The sequence below is a fragment of the Notamacropus eugenii genome, chromosome 4 (genome assembly GCF_028372415.1).
Source record: "Notamacropus eugenii isolate mMacEug1 chromosome 4, mMacEug1.pri_v2, whole genome shotgun sequence".
Classification (NCBI taxonomy): domain Eukaryota; kingdom Metazoa; phylum Chordata; class Mammalia; order Diprotodontia; family Macropodidae; genus Notamacropus; species Notamacropus eugenii.
In genome coordinates, this window is record NC_092875.1 from 35703808 (window position 1) to 35717663 (window position 13856).

Below are 13856 nucleotides of genomic sequence, written 5' to 3' on the forward strand. Positions count from 1 at the left end.
AGAAGGAAAGCTATAGCACATCAGGATAGAATATTAAAAGGCAGAGACATCAGTGCACAGAGAAAGCTATGGTTTTTCCAGTAGCAATATATGACTGTGAGAGCTAGACTTTTAAGGGAAGTCTGCAAAACTGATGCTTTTGAATTGTGGTGCTGCAGATTTTTGAGAGTCCCTTGGATGGAAAGAAGGTCAAGTCAGTCAATACTTAAACTAATTCAGGCTATTCACTGGAAGGGCAAAAATTGAGGCTAAAGCTTAACTACTGTGACCATATAATGAAAAGATGGGACTCACTGGAAAAGATCCTGATGGTGGGAAAGATTGAAGGCAAAAGGGAAAGGGGATGGCAGAGAATAAATAGTATCACAGAAACAACAAACATGAATTTGGACAGACTTTGGGAGATAGCAGAGAATAAAAGTGCCTGGTATGGTATGGTCTATGGGGTCATGAAGAGTCAGACACAACTGCACAATAAAAACAACAACAGATACCTTAATTTAGCAACAGTTAACAGACACTTTTTTTAGTTAACTTTCCATTAACAAGAAAATGAAACTGAACCACAGCATCCCATCCCTCAAACTTTCTATTTAATCAACATTTTGTGTTTTAGAATTGTTTAGAAATGTGACAAAGTTCCATTCTGATGAGGAAGAATCTTGAGTTCTTAAAGACTATGTCAGGGGAGCAAAAGCTATGATAGGTTCTCCCAAACTAGGAAGGCTTTCAGTATGGCCTCACCACAGACTAATTCTGCTTTCTAAGGATCAGCCTATTTAGGAAGAGGGAATTTCATCACCAGTAGATTAGCTACTTGCTGATTAAATCTTTGACCAAAGCAATTCATAAAAATGAAAAATACAAAATAATGTTCAGTCTTTCTACTTTAATAGTAACAGTGGCCAATAAGGGAACTAAGAATTACAATTTTTACCCTGTTCATAAACATTACTTTATTAATTGTCACCATATGAGATCCTTGTTCAATGAATGAATGGATGGACATTGCACCCATCTTGATTTTCTTGTTATAAATAAAATGAGAAGACAAAAAGGTTGCAGATAAATAGAAAGAAAGTTAACAAATTTTCCATGGAAAGGAAAATAAAGGAGTTGGTGTAATTGGTTTTATCATGCATCTAAAGGCAACAAGAAATATCATTTCCCAAGACATTTAGTTGTCTCATATTTGCAAAAACACCACCAAGAAAATAATGGTAGCTTCCATTCCCATCTCTGTTACAAATGATAAGACAGAAAGTCTACTCATCGATCAATCAACAAGCATTTAAGAGAGGAGGTATAGGGCTTTGTATCTTACAGATACAAAGGGGATAACAGTTTGTACATTCAGAGAAGCTTGCATTATAACATGGGAAACAACGAATACAAAACAGACACAAACTAACCTTGAAGGCAAGGCACTAGCACTTGGAAGGACCAAGAAAGGATTCATAAAGGAGGTGCTACTTCAGGGGAAGTTTCTTAAAAGGTTTCTTGAAAGAAACAAAAGATTCCAAGAAGTGGAGGTGAAGAGGGGGAACACTTCAGGCATGGCCAATAACCAGGCTAAAGAAGAACTCAGTAAGACCAATCCTCCCATTAAATCAAATTATAATTTGCTACCTGATGACTTCAATGCATATGTGTAGGAGAGGTTGACAAAAAAGGTCTTGGAAAATTTGGTTTAAGGGTAAGAAGCCAGACCAAAGGCTTCTGGACTACACTGAAGCCTAACCCATATTTATCATTAACTCCTTTAGGAAAATAAGTAGAAGAGGTAACTGATGGATATCCACTGATATTGTCAAGGGAATCTGAGGAAGGCCCCCAATACACTGAGGGCCCTACCTACCATGGCAGGCAGAGGTTGGAAGAGTCATACAGGATGGAAAGGCAGGGAAGGGTTGTGATCTACACTGCTGGAGGGGGGAGTGACATGGAGAAAACTATAAATCCACTGGGATATTGGGAGAATGGACCCACTTTTCCTTTGGCCAGCAAAAGAACTCTGATGAAAACAGAATGAATAACTTTCAAAAGCACTAAATCTATCGATTATCATTTGCTAAGCCTTCTATAAGGCTAAAGTTAAATCATCTTTCTCAGAATCATAAGTTTGTCTCATCATCTTACTATCTGCATCAATTATCATTCTCTGAGTCCCCCTTTTTTTAAAGCTTTGAAATTTGAGCTACTTATACACAGATAATTCAAGACAGATTTTTCCAATTCTAATCATTGGGGAATGCTGTTTTCCATTGTTTTCATGTATGTATGACATGAGTTGCCAGAATTTTTGGAAATTTACCTATCACAAAAATCTAAACAAAGCCTTCCCACTATTGAATTCTTTGCATATCAGCAAGCTTATATGAAATCAAATTGTACTTTTTCCCCACAAGATGTTAATGAGAATAGCTTACTGATGTTATAAAATGGCTGACTTGAAATATTGAAAATGGCTGAACTAATCTGCAATTCAGAAATACAGACTTTGATTTTCCTTCAAGGGCAAAGTTTTCAGACAATAGATAAACAGCTGAAATGATACACTAGCATTCTGAAAGTGGCAGAAGCACAAAAGGAAGGACTCCAAGAGACTGGGTAGATACCCTCTGAAGATTGATCAGGAAGCCTAGGAAGAGCAGGCATTGGAGGAGTAAGTGTCAAATGCCAATCAGAAACTACTAGATTCACCAAAGTTGTAAACTTACGAGACAACTGGAACTGAGCATGTGGAGAAAAGACTGAAATCTGTAGAACTGCAGTCAGGATCACAGCAGCAGTTTATGTCACATTCTTCTACTAACAGGTCACACACACACAGTGCAGAAACTAGAGGAAACAGAGGTCAACAGAGTCACATATATTGATAGTAAATACTACAGGCATTTTAGGAGAGGGGTAAGACTTGTGATTTCACTGGTACAGAGAATTCTCAGGTAAGAAAACTCCCTCTACCAATTCAGGTCAGCACCCTCTCTGGGCTCTACAGTCTTAAAGAGCAACCTAAAGCCTGGAAGGTTCAGGGACTTGCCCTGGATCACGCCTTGTATATTTCAGAGGCAGAACTTGAACCCACGTCTTTCTGGCTTTGAAGCCAGCTCTTCACTATGACAAGTTGACTCTTTACCATATACTTTACTAAGATAAAATCTGATGACTTCCAAAGTTACAAATAAATAATTCTAATGCTATTTTTGGAAAAGTGACTGTTACAAGTTAACCAGCTGAAGTAGAAGATACCAGACTGTCATTTTTTAAATCTATTGTTATATTTTGTTTTGATATAAGATACTTTCCAAATACCCAAATAATGGCCTCCTTCAAAGTACATTCCCTGCTTTACATGATTACACACATATGAGCTATATCAGATTGCTTACTATCTCAGGGAAGAGGAAGGGAAGAAAGGAAGGGGTAGGATTTGGAACTCAAAACTTCAAAAATTAAAAAAAAAGTACGTGCCAAAAAAATTAACACAAGTACATTCCCCACAGTATACTGTTAAGAGAAAGGAGGGGGGCATTACTTAATTTTTGACAGTACAGGAATAACACTATCATCATCATATCTGACCAAAGCTGTTATCCCTCAATGTCTGACTTTATTTACAAAGTTGTACAGTGCTTAAGCTAGACCTTAATAGCTCTGATTACTTCACGTGAAAACTGTTCAAATCTTTTAACCATTTATCAGTTGAGGAATGGCTCTTATTTTTTAAAAATAAATTTCATAGTTCTCCATATGTTTAATAAATGAGGCCTTGATCAGAAAAACTTGCTTCAAAATTTCACCATTACTACTGCTAAGTGTATTTTCCTCCATCTTATTCCCCCATCATTTGTTCTATTCTCTCTCTCCTTTTACTCTGTTCCTCCTCAAAACTGTTTTGCTTCTGACTACCCCCTCTCCCCATTCTGCCCTCCCTCCATCACCCCCTCTCCTTCTTTTACCCCTTTCCCTTCTACTTTCCTGCAGGGCAAGATACATTTCTATACCCAAATGAATGTGTATATTATTCTCTCTTTGAGCCAGTTCTGATGAGAGTAAGGTTTGCTTGCTCCTCCTCTTCCCCTCCACTGTAAAGGCTTTTTCTTGCCTCTTTTATGTGAGATAATTTGCCCCATTCTACCTCTTCCTTTCCTTTTCTCCCAGTACATTTCTCTCTCACTCCTTAATTTTACTTAATTTTACTTTTTAAATATCATCCTTTCATATTCAACTCACCTGAGCCCTCTGTCTACTTCTAACTGCCCTAATGAGAAAGTTCTTATGAGTTACAAGCATCATCCTGCCAAGTACGAATGTAAATAGTTTAACCTTATTAAGTGTCTTATGATTTCTCTTTCCTGTTTATCTTTACATGCTTCTTTTGAGTCTGGTATCTGAAAGTAAAATTTTCTTTTTTTTTAATTAAATTATTTTATTTGTTTTCAGTGTTTGACAATCACTTCCATATATCCTAGATTTCTTTCCAATCCCTTCCTCCCTCCCTCTCCATTCCCTTCCTGGGACAGCATCTAATCTTATATAGATTCTACATGTACATTCCTATTAAATACATGTTGCATAGAAGAATTAAAGTGAATGGGAGAAACCATAAAACAAAACAAAGCATAATACAAAAGAATATGGTCTGTTTCTATCTGATCCATTTCTATAGTTCTTTCTCTGGATGTGCAAGGGGTTTTGCTTCAAGAATCCACTGGAAATTTTTTAAGTCCATGCATTTCAATGAAGTACTAAGTCTACCAGAAAAATTACTCACACACTGTGGCTGCTGCTGTGTATAAAGTTCTCCTGGTTCCACTCCTTTCACTCAGCATCATTTCATACAAGTCTTTCCAGGCTTCTCTGAAGTCTTCCTGTTCATCATTTGTCATAGCACAACAGTATTCCACTACATTCATATATCACAACTTGCTCAGTCATTCCCCAATCGATGGGCATCCCTTGGATTTCCAGTTTGGGGCCACCACAAAGAGAAGTGCTACAGATATTTTGTACATATGGGACCCTTTCCCATTTCTATGATCTCTTTAGGATACAGTCCCAGAAGTGATATTGCTGGGTCAAAGGGTATGCACATTTTTATAGCCCTTTGGGCATCGTTCCAAATTGCTCTCCAGAATGGTTGTATTGGCTCACAGCTCCACCAACAATGAATTAATGTTCCAACTCTCCCACATCTTCTCCAATATCGATCATCTTCCTGTTTTGTCATGTCAGCCAATCTGACAGGTGAGATGTGGTACCTCAGAGTTGTTTTGATTTGCATCTCTATAATCAATAACGATTTAGAGCATTTTTTCATATGACTATAGATAGCTTTAATTTCTTCCTCTGAAAGTTCCCTGTTCATATTATTTGACCATTTATCAACTGAGGAATGACTTGTATTCTTGTACATTTGACTCACTTGGAAAGTAAAATTTTCTATTCAGCTCTGAATGCTTGAAAGTCCTCTATCTCATTAAATATCTATTTTTTCCCCTAAAGAATTGTACTCAGTTTTGCTGGATAGATGATTTTTGGTTTCAATCTCAGTTCCTTTGCCCTCTGGAATATCATATTCCAAGTCCTCCAATCTTTTAATGTAGAAGCTGATAAATCTTCTGTTATCCTTACTGTAGCTCCACAATACTTGACGAGTTTCTTTCTGGCTGCTTACAATATTTTTTCCTTTCCTGGGAGCTCTGGAATTTGGAATTACTTGGAGTTTTCACTTTGGGATCTCTTTCAGGAGGTGATTGGTGAATTCTTTCCATTTCTATTTTTCCCTTCTGGTTCTAAAACATCAGGGCAGTTTTCCCTGATAATGTCTGAAAGATCATGTCTAAGCTTTTTTTTTTTTATCATGGCTTTCAGGTAGTCCAACGATTTTTTAAACTATCTTTCCTGGATCTATTTTCTAGGTCAGTTGTTTTTTCAATGAGAAAATTCACATTTGTATTTTTTTATTCTTTTGGTTTTGTTTTGTTTCTTGATTTCTCCTAAAGTCATTAGCTTCCATTTGCTCAGCTGTAATTTTTAAGGAATTATTTTCTTCAGTGAGCTTTTGTACCTCCTTTTGCATTAGGCCAATTCTACTTTTTAAGGAGTTTTTTCTTCAGTGAATTTTTGTGCCTCTTTTCCATTGGGCCAATCCTGCTTTTTAAGGCATTCATCTCCTCATTTGTTTTGTTTTGTTTTTTACCATTTCGCATAGTCTGTTTTTTCAGTTTTTAAATTTATTTTAAACTTAAATACAGAATAAGAAAAGGAAAAAAACACTGTCATGTTCACAGCAGGACGTAAGAGTGGATTCAATATAAAGCAATAAATGTCCATTTCAAGAAAACCTATATAATAAATACTATACATTTTTTTCAAATCTGTCCAGCTTTCTTTTGTTCTCTACTGTGTACTTCTCACTTTTATTTTTTCCCTCCCTCTGCTCTCTGCCCACATCCCTCAGAGGCTACAATTAAACATGGACACATGCATGCACGCACACACACAATCCATATATGATATATAGATATCTACAAATACACACAAATACATATATCCTATACACACACACTCATACACATATATTTGAGACTGTACTATACTTACTTATACTTATCTGCTTCTCTGAAGGTGGATAGCATCTTCTTTCATAAGTACAAGTCTTTCCATGTTTTTCTAAGTCAACCAGTTAGCTCATCATTTCCTACACTACAATAATATTCCAACCCAATCCCATTCTAAGAGATTGTCTATTTTTTTCCCAATTTTCTGCATTCCTTTTATTCTTGGCTGCGTAGGTTTTATTTATGCAAGGAAATTTTAATTTAAAATAACCAAAATTGTTCATTTTACACTTCAATAATGCTCTTACTTTATAATATGGTTTAAGGTCTGATACTACTAGATCTGCTTCCATTTTTTTTCCCATTTTGTTTAAGTTTCTGACCTTTTGTTCTTCTAAATGAACAGTTATTATTTTTTCTGTCTCAGTAAGATAATTTTTTGTAATTTAATTGGGATGGCATTACATAAATAGATGAGTTAGGTAAATTTGTCATTTTTTTATATTGGCCTTACCTACTCATTAACAATAATTATTACTACAATTATTCAGATCTAACTTTATTGTATAAAAAGTGTCTTATGTTTATATTCATATACCTCCTGTGTCTGTTTTGGCAGGCATACTCTCAGGTATTTTATACCATCTAGATATTTTAAATGGTCTAAAACAATACTGAATAACATGGCTGACACAATGTAGTTTTCCTATTCTTCTCATTTGATTAAATCATTTTAGCTTTGTCTGAAATTATGATTACTACCTCTGCTTTTTTAATATAATAAGTTCTACTCTTAACTTTTATGCTTGTATCTCTTATTTTTAAAACATTTACTGAAAGCAACATATTATGGAATTTAAATTTTTAATCTATTAGTTTTCATTTTATGGGCAAATTCATCTTATTCACATTCTAAGCTATAACTGCATGTTACATATTTTTCTCCTTTCTATTTTTCTTCACTATCCTTTTCACCCTATTCCTATCCCTCCTCACTCCTGTTTTACTTCTACTCACTTCTACCTTGCCCTCCTATTCCTTAACCTACTCACACCTCTAAGAATCCTTACCTTATTCTCTCTCCCCACCCTATCCCCTTGCCCTCTTATTTCTTTCTGAATTTAGAAGACTTTTATACATATATGCATCTATATACATATAGATATACATACATGTGTGTATGTGTGTATACATATAATATATATTATATATATATATGTATATGTATATATATATAAATAATTTGTTCCCTCTTTAACCCATTCCCAATGAGAGTAAGGTGCCAGCATTATCTTCCTCTGAACATGAACCCAGATCTTCTCTATTTCCTTAGTTGGAGAGGTTGGGTTCTTTCTCCTTGGCTTGCTCATTTTGTTTTATTTTATTTTTTGCAGCTATCAGTGTGATCAAGTTCTAGCTCCAAGGTATGGGAAACAATGCCCCAAGCCTCAGGTCCTTCTTAATTGTTATTTTCTGAGGTCTGTCCCAGGGTTCAACCTTGAGTTCTCCTCTCCACTCCTAAGCCATGGCTAGAGTCCCTGGTCAAGCTGTTCCACAAATGGTCTTACTCCCTGCAGTCCTTCCAGTGGCTGAAAACTATAGCCACTCTCTCTTCCCTGCAACTGGAACCAGAGACACTGCTTTCCTGCAAGTGCCCACAGCCAGTAGGGTCCCTGTCCCTCTGTTACTGCACTCACCAAGTGTGTGCTAGCTCCTTCTCTGATCAGCACAGCTGTGCTTGGCATCCCTCAATAGTGGAATGTCCCTTCAATTTTCTCCTCCTCACACACACACATACTGGTCATGAAATGAAAGTTTCTAAGGCTGACTCTGCCTCCCAATCTCAGATGCCTCCCAGGCTTGCTGTTTGTTGATTCCACAGAGTTGGCCTGGAGGTATGCGCACTTCATTCATACCAAATCTTTGCTCCTGGAGATCAGGTCTTTCCTGGGGTCTTCTTAGGTGGTCTTAGGAGAACAGCTGCTTTTCCCTGACTTTTGTTTATTTCCACTGTTCTACATTCCCTTTGAGGTAATGTTGTCTTCTTCTGTGGAGGAAATTTGGAGAGTCAAAAGTTTTCTGACGTTCTCTACCATCTTCCCAGAATCGTCTCTCCAGTCTGTTTTTTTAATTGCTATTTTCTTCAGTATTTTTTTTGTGTCTTCTGTACCAAGCCGTTGACTTGTTTTTATGATTTTCTTGCATCTCTCCCATTTCTCTTTCCAGTTTTCCCCTATCTCTCTTACTTGGTTTTCAAAATCTTTTTGAGTCCTTCCATGGCCTGAAACTAATTCATATATTTCTTGGAGGCTCTGGATGTAGGAGCTTTAACTTGGTTAACTTCTGAGTATGCGTTTTGATCTTCCTTGTCACCATAGTAACTTTCTACAGTCAGAATTTTTTTCTGTTGTTTGCTCATTTTCCCAGTGTATGTCTTAACTTTTAATTCTTTCTTAAAGTAGGATTCTGTTTCCAGGGTGGAGGGTGCACCTGCCCTTTTTTCTAGCTATGTAACTGGGGACATATCATTAACCTCTCTGAGTCATGTTTTCCTAATCTCTAGAATGGGGGGAAAACTCTGGGACTTTTACCCTCACAGGACTGTTGTTATAAAGGGCTCAATAACTATGGTGGACTTTGATGACCATTCTCTTCTCTGGGCTTTATCCTCCCCATCATTAGTCCTTTCAGCCTCTAAAATTCTGAATTTATTCATGACATTCTCCCTGGAAGTTCACAGTCCCTGTATGGTTCAGATGGCACTCTCAGTTCTTAGAATTGGAAGAGATTCAAGAGATCACTTAGTTCAATTCCCTTATTTACAGATAAGGAAACTAAAAGCCCCAGAAGAAGGGAAATTACTTGACCAAGGTCGCACAATATGGAGCAGAAATAGGCTTTAAACCCAAGACTTCAGAAATAGTGCTCTCTCCTCCTCCCCACATTTCCTCAGTGGGCTTTCTGGAGACACAGGCTTCTCAAGGTGGTAGGTTTAGACAGCACTCCAGGGTCTGAGTTTTATCCAAGAAGATGAAGGGGTTAATCAGGGTTTGTCACAATCGTATGCACTAAGTATTCTAAGCTCACATACTTCCCTAGGCATGAACAAAGCATGCTCAAGGAAAACAGACTTCTGCATCACAGTGTAGGCATTCAGGTTTCATCCCTTCCCCAACTAGGCTCAACATAGCTCCCTCTCCCTGTCTTCCCTCATGCCAGTGTTCCCATTCAAGAGAACAGATGAGGGCACTGATTGTGTCATGTTAATAGTCACTTTTTATTTTAGTGGGGTACTGTCTGATCCGGTATATCATTGCCAGGATGGTATAAGTGACAGGTTTAAAACCACATAAGAACGTAATCTCCTTGAGAGTGGGGATTGTTTCATTTTTTGTGGACACTACATTCTTGTTGATTGACTGAAATTCTTATAACTGATTATTATAACTTTCTTATAATTGGTTCTTATAACTGATCAGGAACAACAAAGGAGATAATTCAGTAAAACTCTGAGAGCACTAGTTAACCTTAATTTCATACACATGCACATCCCCTTACCACTGCGGTATCTATAAGCTGGGGTATCACCTCTTATTTCCAGAAATCCGGTGCTTCCTCTACACAAGGTAGGGTCTTAATTGAAGCTCTGGCATCAATTGCTCTATCTGCAAGCTGGGATCTCACCCCGAGTCTCAGTATCAGTACCGAGTACCAATACCAGTACCTCCTCCACACCAGTCTCCCTCCCTCCCCCACACAGAGAGTGCACTTGGTACACACAGCAATGTCCACTAAGGAAAGGAACACATCTTATCCAAACTTTCACTCTCTCCCAGCAGCTAACCCAAAAGTTAACACACAGTAGACACTTAATAAAACCTTGTTTCTATTGTATATGTTGTTATGGCCTTTTTTCTGATTCCTATTAAGACTATATATTCCAGGAGAACATAAACAATAGTTTTGAGATCTAAATTTCCTTACCTCTCCTGTACTTGACACAGAATTCTGCATAAAGTAAGCATTCAATAAGTAGGATCACTGATTTAGAGATGAAAGGCACCTTAGGGGTCACTGAGTCCAACTTTTTCATTTTTCAAAAGAAGTAACTAAGTCCCAGAGGGGTTCAGTGGCTTGTTCAGTGACACAGGCAGTGTCTAAGAGAACAGTCAAGCCCAGGCCCTGCTGTCTCCAAACACAGCATGCACTCTGTTCACCATATTAAGCCCCTTATATGTAGCTAGCTGACACTGTAGATACAATTTCTGACCTGCAGTCAAGGAAGACCTGAGTTCAAATCTAACCTAAGACACCAGCTCTATGAAACCTGGGCAAGTCACGACATAACCTCTGTTTGCCTCAGTTTCCAGATTATAATAGCACAAGATTGTGGTGAGGATCAAGCAAGATAACACGTATAACATATACCACATAATCAAAGTGCTTTGCAAACTTCAATATACACTATACAGCTATCTGAGGTGTATGGGGTGTTCATGGAGGACTAGCACCTCTGGCGTGAGAGCTTGCCATGATGGAGTAAACCATCCAGCAGACAGGCTAAACCAGGCTAAGGATAACTGATAGGCCTCAAAACCCATCAGTGAGTTATGGAGACATCTACCTCAAGTATGTGAAGGCTTTCCCCAGCAGAAAAGGTAGATAAGAACAATTTAGAGCTTAGACAAAATGACACCAAGGTCATCCACCACATTTAGGGCCATTGCCAGTTGTCATGACTTTTGTCTTGCTACTGGACTTGGATGACTTGGAAAGACTGAAGCTAACTCACTGAAATGCAGTTCACATGAGTCAAGATGTCACTGGTCCTTTTGGTAAATGAAGGACAAACAATAGAGCTGTTGTTTACAATTGTATACAATGCATTTGCCATATTGGGTTGACTCTTAAGGAGCCTAAGCATTTGTAATGCTTGTATTCACCAGTGGGCCAGATAGAATCTCAGCTAGATGCCCAGATGACTTGGGTTCTACTGGCTCCTTTCCTTTCCTGTCCTGTCCTGGCCTATCCTGTCCTGTCTTCTTCGGCAATGAAGGACGAACACAATACAATGCAAACATTTAAGGGCCAGCTATTATGATATTATCCTATCTGTTCCTTGTTATTTCTTAATATACTTCTCACTTCATGAAGGCAGAACTTGTATTTCACCTAAAATACATATGTCCTCTAATGATGGGTGCCACAGTGTATAATGCACTGGGACCTAGAATCAGGAAGACCTGAATTTAAATCCTTCCTCAGACACTTAGTAGTTATGGACAAGTCATTTAATCCCTGTTTGCTTCAGTTTCCTTATCTGTAAAAGGGGTATAACGCAGCACTTCTCTCACAGGGCTGGTATGAAGACTATATGAGTTAACACATATAAAATGGTCTGCAAACTTTAAAGCGAAACATCAATGTTATTACAAGTAAGATGCACTCCTAAAATTCACTTTGCTTTTTGTTTCTCCAGCCATCTCCTGTCATCCTGATGAATATCAAGCCACTGGAGGAGAAGGTGAGGCTGGTGATCTTGCACAGCCCTCACTCACTCAGATCAGAGTCAACTGCAAGTCACGTCGTCATCTTGATGTCATGGACCTCTTCCAGAACGAAGGACAAACGCAACAACAGGCAGGGTCTGGCACACAGTTTGTCGCTTGATTGGGAGAGCTCTGCATACAGCAGGGACTTAACAGATGCTCCGGCTGCTGTATCTATGAGCTAGGGTGTCACCTTTTCTTTCCACAGACCCGGTACTTCCTCTACACGAGGTTGGGGCTTAAGAGATGCTCTGGCATCAGCTGCCCGCTGGGACCTCACCCCCTCCTCCGCACCAGTCTCCCCCCCTCCCCCACACAGAGTGCACTCTGTTCACACAGCAGGCACTTAGCAAATGTTGCTGCAGGCCTCCAGGTCTGTGTCCTCCCCTGCCTCCTCAGTACCCACCATTCGTGACCGGGCTGGGCCTCAGAGCAAGCCGCATGTCCTCCGCTGGGGCCAGGGGCGACTGAGAAGTGGCCCCGGCGGCCTCGCGGACCCCGGTCTCGGGCCTGTTGTCCCTGGAGCCCGGGGTGGGGCCGGGGTCGGGGTCCGGGATGGGCCCAGCATCGGGGCCCTGAGGAGTCTCTGCGGGGGCCCAAGGTGGGGGTTCGGAGTCTGGAACCTGCGCTGCCCCCAGGCCCAGGACGACGAGCAGCAGCAACAGGAGGCACCACCCCCCCATCTCAGGCCACTGAGCCACCGCCACGCCGGAAACGTGCGTTGTCTGGGCAACAGCAGCAGCCGAGCGCGGGGCATCACGGGAGGCGGGCAGGAGAAAGGGAGAGGCCGGGGCAGGCTGGGAAGAGTGGCAATGGCGGGGCGGGGCTAAGCCTGGGTTCCGGCCTGGGGAGGGGGAGGATGATGTCAGGAGAAGGGAGGCACCTCTGAGGACGCGAGGTTGCCGCAGTCCCGGGCGCAGAGCGAGGGGAGTCTAGGCAGGGGGATGGCGGCGGGGGAGCCGAACAACGTTTAAAAAGGGGCGGAGATTGACGTCAGCGCAGCCTAGCGAGGAGAGGGGAGTGGAAGGGGATGACGTCAGGGGCTCAGAGCCCTCCGTACCCTCCCCCCACCGTACCCCAGCCTGGGGACAGAAAGATTAATGTTAGGGAGACAGAGAAAATCTAGGGAATTGGAAGGCATAACGTCAGGTGCTCAGAATAGAGACTGAAATGTGACGTCAGGGGCTTAGAACCTCCCCCACCCCCATGACCCCGCCACCACCTCCCCCAAACACACACACCTATCCCGGGAAAGGGGAGAGAATAAAGGGCACAGAGCACGTCTAGGGAACTGGAAGGGGATGGCGTCGGGGGCTCAGAGCCCTCTCCTCCCTCCCCCCTCACCACCATCCTCCTGCCCCGGAGAAAGAGAGGAAGATCGATGTTAGGACCGAGTAAGCGCACACACACGCACACACACACACACACACTCCCCTGTCCTCCTTCCCCCCTCCCCCGTATCCCCAGCACGCGGAACGAGAGGTAGTTTAATGTTAAGGGCACAGAGCAAATCTAGGGAACTGGAAGGCCTGACAAGGGCGGCTCAGAATAAAAAATAGAAGACATCAAGGCTTTAGAGTCCCCCACCCCAGCACAGGCTGAAATTTTACCCCTGGAGATTAATGTCAGGAGCAGCAGACAGCATGTGTAAGGAGCTGAAAGGAGTTAACATCAGGGGTGCAGAGTAAAGTCTAGGGAACTGAATGGGGATGACATCTGGGTTCTCAGAGCCTGCTGAGGG

General features: G+C 40.7%; 1 protein-coding gene across 2 annotated transcripts in view; it reads right to left on the reverse strand.

The window, feature by feature from the left end:
• TCTN1 (tectonic family member 1) overlaps nt 1-13565 on the reverse strand; it is a 50142-nt gene extending 36577 nt beyond the window's left edge. Inside the window, exons 1-2 of one of the 2 annotated variants that reach the window (XM_072600473.1) lie at nt 12522-13565; nt 2721-2841 (exon numbers count right to left, since the gene is read on the reverse strand). In XM_072600473.1, the coding sequence (XP_072456574.1) occupies nt 2721-2841; nt 12522-12798 (398 nt within the window). In that variant the 5' untranslated portion in view covers nt 12799-13565. Of the gene's footprint in view, nt 1-2720; nt 2842-4777; nt 4991-12521 lie in introns of those variants that run through there. The other variant, XM_072600474.1, reaches the window with a different exon arrangement.
• Nucleotides 13566-13856: the final 291 nt, after the last annotated feature.